This window comes from Oryzias melastigma, linkage group LG17 (genome assembly GCF_002922805.2).
Source record: "Oryzias melastigma strain HK-1 linkage group LG17, ASM292280v2, whole genome shotgun sequence".
Taxonomy (NCBI): domain Eukaryota; kingdom Metazoa; phylum Chordata; class Actinopteri; order Beloniformes; family Adrianichthyidae; genus Oryzias; species Oryzias melastigma.
In genome coordinates this window covers 12,355,000-12,363,768 of record NC_050528.1, presented here as the reverse complement: position 1 = coordinate 12,363,768, position 8,769 = coordinate 12,355,000, and the positions used below count along the sequence as shown (strand labels likewise).

The window sequence follows — 8,769 nt, the reverse complement described above, 5'->3', positions numbered from 1 at the left end:
GCTTTTGCTCATATAGCTAGAAGCTGCAGCCTATTCTAGCTATATGAGCAAAAGCGTGGTAAAACAACATAAATGCAGCCATATCAAATAAATGCACTATCGTTCTAAAGTTTAGGGTCACCCAGACAAATCAAATAGCCCGATTGGTCAACAATCTTGTTAAATATTATGGGAAGATTCCAGTTTCAAACACTGATGTGCTGGCAGGGTGATAACTTAGTGATGTTCTGTCTAATTCCTGCAATTTGAAATAAAAACCTTTACCTGTGTTTGTCAGTCTCTTCCACGTCCAGTTTGTCTCTTTTATGGGTTCTCTCTGAGATGATCTGCTTTAACAACTTTAATTCCTGATGAGCAGAGACATAGGATGGGGTTTTGTCAGATATTTATCTAAACAGGAAATCACAACTAATTTAAAAGGAAAAAGAAGGATGGAAATAAGAAGTCTTTGGATCCAGAAGTCGACATCACCTGGATGAAAAAAAAGCCTTAAAGGGATTAAAAAATAAAAAAGGAGTACATATTAGTCACATATAATTCAAATTATAATTCCTGACTTGTGGGTGTTCATTTCAGCCAAACGTGGACTTGAAACTCACACTTGAGTTTCATGCAGGTCAGGGCTAGAGTTAATTCAAGACTTGACCTCAAGGACTTTAACAGTTTTTTTTTTCTTATTTCCTGCCTTCCTCAACTTCTTTGTCTTAAATTGTTTGATCTGACATCATTTCAGAACAGAAAGGGTTCATCTCTGTTTTTTTTAATCACTGTTTCATATAAGACAGCAGAAATACCAACTGCATCACATTCTGTCTGCACCAGTTGTTTCATTGTAGTATAATGAAAGTGTGACCCCTCCCCATTGATTTTGACTTCAAACTTGACTTGTTTTTAGGGATCAAGGATCAAAATTCAATTTTTTGTCAGGGATTTAGGATTTGACTTGAACTTCAAGCAGTCCTGATTTAAACACACTCTTTTACCAGAGTGACCTACATGAACACTGTTTGATACAAATGTTGGTGGAAGAAAAGAGATGCCACCCCACATTAGGTCTTGACCAAGTTGATGACCAATGGAAAGAAGTGAATAACCATCTGAACCAGCTCCCAACGAGTCACAAGAGGAGATTGTGATGTCCCTCTCCGAAGAAGCATCTTTTGTGAAAAACCTTCTCAGTTACAGCAGCAGGAATGGAACTTGAGAACATCAGAGAAATTGACTCATTTTTATTGTTTAAAAACACCAAGAACTGGCTGGTGACACATCAGACATGTCAAAATCTTTAAATACTCAGAATTTAATCAGGTCTCTATAAATGGCTGCAAGTTCTCTTTTTTATGCTTTTGTGTTCTTTTAAATATGTTTTTTAATAGATTAAATTACATTATTAGAAGGTCATTGTCTAGTCTACAGCCCATTTTAATTTCTTTGTCATAATTCATCTTACTGTTTGCTTATTTATAATATTTTAACCTTTTAAAAAAAACGTCATGTCCTTTTACTGTTTTTTTAATGCTTGTATTGCATTTTGTTTCTAATTTTATGTTTTTTTAGGGAGACATCAGCCCAGAGTCAGCAGAGGAAAAATAGCTCTCAAGCTAACTTTAGTGCATTGGCAGCAATGCTTTTTAATGTGCAATGTCCCTGTCAAATAAATGAACAAATAAATAAAAAATAATGAAAAATTGGCAAAAAGGTAAAATATCTTGTAGCTTGAAAATGAATCTTGTATGCTATGTTCACAGCTGGCTCTGAAACACGTGTTTGAGTGGCCATTTCCTATAAAAGTCTATGTAAACCTAATTGACAAATATGCACATTTCAGCCTCCCAGCTTAAAACTTTGGCTTTCATGCTATGCTACGCACAATTTAAGTTAGTTTTCAGGCTCTACTTACAAAAAGTACAGCAACTGAACCTAATGAATTTTGACCAAACAGGGACTTGGATCCTTTTCAAAATGGAGAGTTCCAACTGTTAGAAAAATGATCATACATGACAAATTAATAATTGCAGTTTGTGCCCGGACTGAATCAAGTAACACCAAGTTTTTTTTATATATATCGGAATAGAGATGTGAAAGAAAAAACCTGGAAGCATAGCTACAAAAATGACTATTAAACACAAATCTTATTTATGCTGCTTGCTGCATAATAAAAAAAATGCAATCAAAAGTTTGAGAAAATCATAAAAAGCTAAAATATTAAGAAAACCAAAAATGTCAATCTTTTGGATTCATGAATGAATTGTGACCAAGAGCTTAAATGCAGAAAAATGTTAACAAGCTGCTTTTGTGAATAGAAAATGCAGCAAATTCAAAACAGAAAACTGCATGAAAAAACATAACTTAGCTAAAACATCCAACAAAGTAAATGTGATTTTGACAAGATAAATGATAAAAATAAAACTTTGACAAAAAATATTGGTTTAATTAATTGCAGTAAGTTCTATTTTAATATACAACTTATACACAATTTGTTCTAAAATGCTACACAAAGTAAAATAAATAAATTATTATTATTATTATTTTTTTTACAAATAATTCAATCATGACAAACGGTGCAGATCATTTCAGCTGGACTTAATCCTGGTCAACAAAAGTGACCCAACATCTCATTTTTAATGAACTTCTATAGAGCATTAAACTTGTAGGGATTAATAAAAGTGTCTTGAATTACCTTGATGAGAGACGATTTCTCCTCAGCAGTGACGCTACTCTGTGCTTTGACATCCGTCCTTATCGCCATCATGTCAGCTATTTTGAGCTTCAGATCAGAAACCTCTTGAGCCTGTTCTTCAGCTTCCTTTGACAAGAACTGACGAAACTCCAGCCTTTCCTCAATGTTGGCATTCAGCTCCGCAAAAATTATGTCGGCATTTCTTTTGATTGTTTCTTCCAGCTTTTCCTGCCGTCTTTCCAAAGATCTGTGGCAGGAAAACAAAAAGAAAAAAAAGAAGCTTTTAGACTAACATTAGAAAAAAAAGCACAAAACAGAAGTTAGCTCTACTGCCCATTCAAATCCATCCCATAATTTACTTTTTCATTAACGACTCCATCTCCTCCATTCTTTTCTGGAATGCTATTTCTGCAAGTAGAACCTTCTTTTCCAGCGACTCAGCTTGAGACCTCTGCTGCTTCAGCTCCATCATCTTCTTCTCACCTTCCTCCAGATCTACAGCTGAATGGAGGAGATGAAACGACAGTTGTCAAGTGGAGCAGAATGGTAGGTATTGGTGAAAACTAGAGCACAATTATGTCAGATGCTCATTAAAAAATAAACATTAAATCCTGAAGGAGTTCAAGCACAGTGAGTCCACATTTAACATATTTGGAGAAGCAACCAACGACACAATTCCATTACAATTGGGTCCAACTGCTTATCAAAGAATAATCAGAATTTGATAATGATTTGGATCAAAAGGGTGACCAATGAATAACAAGGATTTCCAACCACATTTGAAACAAATTTACTGAAACATTTTCAGGGTTTTTCCATCTTTCACTCTGGATCAATTCAAATAATTAAATGATTTTTTGATCATCACATTCAATATAAAACATATGAGGTTTACACCAAACAAAAGTGCTGTTCCATCATGCACTGTCATGATGTTACACCATCATGCTTAAAAACCTGCTTTAACATCTCCAGCTGTTGGAGTTTTCCTACATTTTTGTTATAATTTTTTTTGTTTCAGATGCAAGAATAATTCATTCAAACAATCAAACTAGTTGAAGAGGAAAAATAAGTCTTTCTTTCATCTATCTTTATAGCCAATGGATGCAGCATCAGTTAATTGCTGAGAAAACTCAAAGCAGCAGGTACTTCATAACAAAGTGAACGCTTTTCAATGCTAACATACATTATTTTTAGGCTTGAAGTAAAAAAAAAAAAACAAAACACTTTCCAGAAAGGGTCAATTTAAAATAACATGATGGTTACATGCCATTTGGTGTTTTTTTTTTTTTTTTAATCATTCGTGCTTACCTAAAAAATTAACTCATCATGGAGTTTGGAGATTCTTTCTTACTGATGCAGTAGCTTCTGAGGAAAACATACTATTTTTTTTTTTTACAAGGTTTTCATTACCGGCACATTCACATGCAGATTTTTCATTGCAAGAATTATTGGACCAATGTGAATGAATTGCACACTATTTTAGGTTGGTTGAGGGTAAAAGACAAACTACAACTTACTCTTCAATACTTAATGCATAACGGCATCTTTAAAAAAAAGCTCATATTTTTGGTAACGAAACTATAGTACAGTGAGTTTTTGGCATTAATACCAAACTGGTCAGGTCAGCTGTGGTGTTCTGATTGTTCCTTGTTAAAGGAGTTAAGCCTAAAACTCAGATACTGAGAGTATTTTGACCCAGACTGAGGTTGACGCACATTTTCTGTTTGTTGCAGTTGTTAAATGTCCTCTTCTCATTTTGTATTCAACACATTGATATTTATTTCTGTTATCCTTGCCTGTGCGGCCCTAATTGTTGATGTCAAACTGACACAACAATTTATATTTAAAGAAAAGAATGGAGCCACAAAGTGCCATGATAAACAAAGTACATCATAACCAGTTTAAACTCCATGTACCAAACAAACTTTTATCACTGGCCTTTCAATAATATTGGACTATGTCTGCAACTTCACAGACCCCAATAATCCTTGTTTATCAGGAAAAACTTCTAGAACTTTTCCAAGCGACCGTGATCCACATGGAGTTAAAAAGTCCATGATCACCACGATATCTGCAAGTGTTAAACTTCTTTTTCTTTTATACTTTTGTCTCTCTTGGAGCAATAGCAAGTACTCTTGTGTCCATCTCTTCCAGAAAAGATCTGCAATGTTCTGCACTTGTCTCCAAGGCCTCTAGCCAGCTTACAGCCCCTCACACTCCCAACATCACCAGTGCAACAAAAGTATTGAAGCTATCCAGCTGTACATCATTAGCAGAATATCGTAAGATCCTTTTGCTCAATCATCTGACATGTTGTACGGAGGCCCTGAAGGGTCACAGCACATTAGATTCAGGTTAAAACGGTATCTTCTTATGTGCTGTGATGCGTTAGCTCTCTTTTTTTTTTACAATTCAGTGTATTGGTCCATAACAACTGGTTCTGCCACTCTTTATTTACATTATTTGATTAAAAAAAAATCACACTTTTCAAGCACAATCATTTTGATAACCAGAGAAGTTTCACGGCACAATTTTTAAGACTCAAATATCAAAATTGAAGACGTTTTAAAGAGTTTTTAGGGTATTAATTCCAAATTCATAAATGTTTTTAAGACATTTTAAGACCCTGCGGTAACCCTACCAACACATTATTTATTCTTTTTTTTTTAGAGCCCCAATGGAGGGACCGAGGAGCCACATGTGGCCCGGGAGATCTAGAAATGGACCATTAACGTGGAAAAAGCTTCAAGCAGTTAGAGTTGGTTCATGATCCCTACCTTGCTGGGCTTTAATGGTGTTGAGCTTGTCAATTTGCTGCTGCATCTCTTCCATCTCCTGGCTGTGATTCTGCAGTGTTTCTCTGATCTCCTGCTGGCTGTTCTCTTTCTGGCGGATCAGCTCATCGTGCAGCTCATCCAACCTCTTCTCTTTCTGGGCTGCCATGTGAGTTACACGCTTACTGGCCTCCATTTTGTCCTTCTGCAGCTTGTCGGTCAGAACGAGCAGGTCCTCATTCTGCTTCTCCAGGTGCCCACGCTCAAGCTGACAGCTGCAGGAGGAAGAACGACTGCATGGATGCTCCCATCTGTTGGATCTGATATTAGCATGAATCTGTCAGTCCTTTACCTCTCCAGCTGGTCCTGAAGACGCTCAAGTTTAGTGAGGTTCATCTCCTCTGTCATTTTGAGGTTTCACTCTCAGTTTAAAAGCTCAAAAATGAGTTAATCAAGGTATAAACTACTTTGAAATGATCACAATCACTCAAAACATATAGTTTGTAGTTGCTAGGAAACAATGACTTTCAGAAAAACTCCATAGAAAAACTCGGTTTTGCTAAATCAGTTTGTCAAACTATCCAGAAGTTTCCTTTTAACTGGTGCATCAACAGTCTGTAAAGAACTGGATGGTGATATGTTTTGTTTTGAAGGCAAAAACAACTAAATTACCAATGCAGGAAAACTTCACGCATTATTTTATATCTACTTCTGTTTGTTTGACAATTGCACAAAAATATTTAATAAAATAAATCCAGATATCAAGCAGAATAGCCTAATATGTGGAATAAAATATTTCCAAATCAGCATTTTTTTAAATGCAACAAGAAAACCAAACTGTGACACACTTGAAGTAAACAAATATTTCTGCATTTATTCACAATACAGACATTTATTTTCTTTATAATACAATAGTAAACTTATTAAACTGAAGTTAAGTTGTTGTAAAAAGTTGCCAGAAGTTATTAGGTTTTAAAAAAAATTTATTTTAAATTTAATGGAAAAATAAAATCAGGAATCTAAAACAAAACAAAACCTATAAACCACTCAAGAAACAGGAGTGTGTTATCACATTCCATAAACACACAGTACATGTATCCATACACATTTAACACTAGACAATAGAAAAGGACAGACAGGAAACAAGAATAAAGAGCTGATAGTTTTTCACTGCATAACTTACATCAACTTAAAACGTTTGCTCTCAAGTGTGTTAGAAAAAAAATCAAACAACATTCAACTCAAATCTTTGATCTGTAGAAGTAAAAGCTAAATAAATAGTCAATATTTTCTTTTTATGCATTTAGCAAAGAGTAAGACTGCAGATAACTTTGGATATATAACAACAATAAGCCTGAAAAGTGCTGGATATCTTTAAAATACATGTGAACTCTCTGTATTCGTTGTAGAACTCTGTGTGTTACTCTCTACAGACTCTAAGATCTTGATAAAGTTTGTCAAAAACTTTACAGCCATCTGTTCTAAATAGCACTAAAAGGTGTCAGCAGGACTAATTCACTTTCTACTTAGTGATTTGTGTCACTTCCTGCTTCTTATTTTCCATTTCTAGTGGAATTGTCCTTTTACATGTAGCTACAAAAGTGCATACATGCATTATTCATGCTAAGGGCTCTTTTAGAAAATTACTCCCCCTACTGGAAGAGTCCCAAACTGCATCATTGTGACGTTCTCCCAAAGTTTGGTAACTTTACCATGGGATAGATACTTTTTACTTTCACTACAAATGTGTTCATTAAACAACAACAAAACCCTTTACTTTACTTCTTCTGAAAGTGTTGAATTTAGTAATATTAAAAAGTTACAAATTACAGATGGAATACATACAAATCCAGTCATATACTTGTTCTACACTAAATGCGTTTACAACAGTTCAGTGTTAGAATACTTAAAAAAAGGCAAAGCACATAAAAAAAAATATTAAAGATATCTTTTGCAATAGCAGAAATTAAGTTTTCAAGATGTTTTCCATAGTCGATGTGTACGAGACTGTACAGCTGCTCCAAGTAGGATTTTGAAATTCTTCAGAAGTAAAAACAATATAAAAACTCCCCCATTTCTGCACTCACTTACTGTAGTTTTGGTCATCATTCCTCACAGTTCATTGCTCAATATTTCAATTAGCCATATTTAAATACATAATGAGGGGGAAAAACAGTTTTTACATTTGCAAGATTCTTTAAGAGAATATTTAAACTACACAACTGCAGTTCTAAAGGAGAATTGACAGAGTTGTCCCAAGAATGAAGATCAAAGTCCGCCTCCGCCCAGGAAGATCCAGTGAAAAGTTTGACATTGTTGAACAGAACGTCTCAGTTAAACTGTGGGCTGCTGCAGTGTGACGTAATCCAGGGAGACATCCAGACCCACCATGGGTCCCACCACGCTGAGCCACGACAGCACGTAGTTCACCGGTCTGCACACAACAACAGACCACAATCAACAAGAACTTTAAAAAAAGTGAAATGAAGACTGAACAAGAAAAAGATTCTGACAAATTACAGAAAAAAACGTTTTCCTCTGCAAGTCAACATTCAGCCAGTAACTTTTCTTGAGTAAAGGTAAAAAGCCTTCTTCAACTGGTTGTTTTCCCTTAGTTTCTATGTTGTCTTAAATGTGTTGATCTTATTCTAGTGATGCAGTATATTTAGCAGATAACTGTATAAAAAAGTAACCATGAGAGTTAAAAAAAAAAAAAAAGATTTTAATTTTAAATATCATCAACATAGTTTGGCTTTGACTTTACTTTCATGGAAGGTTAAAACACTGATTTGATGAAACGATGAAAACATATTTAACAAAAGTTTACATTTACATTAAGTAAATCATTTAACCAAAATGTTTGCAGTATGTTAGCTGATTTGACTACATTGGCATCTACTGAGGTGTTTCAAGCTAATTTTGAGTTCAGCAATTTGCTAGTTATTCTGGACAAAATTAGACATTTTTCTATTTATTTTAGCCTAATTTTGGCATTTAGCTATATAGGATCGTGCCAGATTATTTTGAGTAATGTGGCTATTTCTGTACTTTTAAGGTTATTTTGGCATTTAGCTAATATTTTAGCAATAAACTAACTGCATTAGCTAAATTAAATGGCTTACCAGTTTTTTTTAGGCTCATTTAGCTTTTAACCATGACGTTTGCATTATGCTAGCTATTAGCATCTACTGAGGTTTATCAAGCTAATTTCTGCTTAGCTAATATTTTAACATTATGCTAGCAGTTTTGGCTAATTTAGATATTTTCTTTTCAGTTTTTTATGTTATTTTGGCAATGATAGGTCTAAATCAT

The 8,769-nt window shown here is 34.5% G+C and overlaps 2 protein-coding genes across 3 annotated transcripts in view; both read right to left on the bottom strand.

The window, feature by feature from the left end:
* Positions 1–6,029, bottom strand: part of LOC112144216 (calponin homology domain-containing protein DDB_G0272472) — a 7,006-nt gene extending 977 nt beyond the window's left edge. Inside the window, exons 1-5 of the mRNA XM_024268578.2 lie at positions 5,810–6,029; positions 5,461–5,732; positions 3,040–3,181; positions 2,681–2,927; positions 265–347 (exon numbers count right to left, since the gene is read on the bottom strand). Coding sequence (XP_024124346.1) covers positions 265–347; positions 2,681–2,927; positions 3,040–3,181; positions 5,461–5,732; positions 5,810–5,865 — 800 coding nt within the window. The 5' untranslated portion in view covers positions 5,866–6,029. The remainder of the gene's footprint in view (positions 1–264; positions 348–2,680; positions 2,928–3,039; positions 3,182–5,460; positions 5,733–5,809) is intronic.
* A 393-nt stretch (positions 6,030–6,422) lies between these two features.
* Positions 6,423–8,769, bottom strand: part of atg10 (ATG10 autophagy related 10 homolog (S. cerevisiae)) — a 9,163-nt gene continuing 6,816 nt past the window's right edge. For both annotated transcript variants that reach the window (XM_024269009.1, XM_024269010.1), the window contains exon 7: positions 6,423–7,891. In XM_024269009.1, coding sequence (XP_024124777.1) covers positions 7,792–7,891 — 100 coding nt within the window. In that variant the 3' untranslated portion in view covers positions 6,423–7,791. The remainder of the gene's footprint in view (positions 7,892–8,769) is intronic.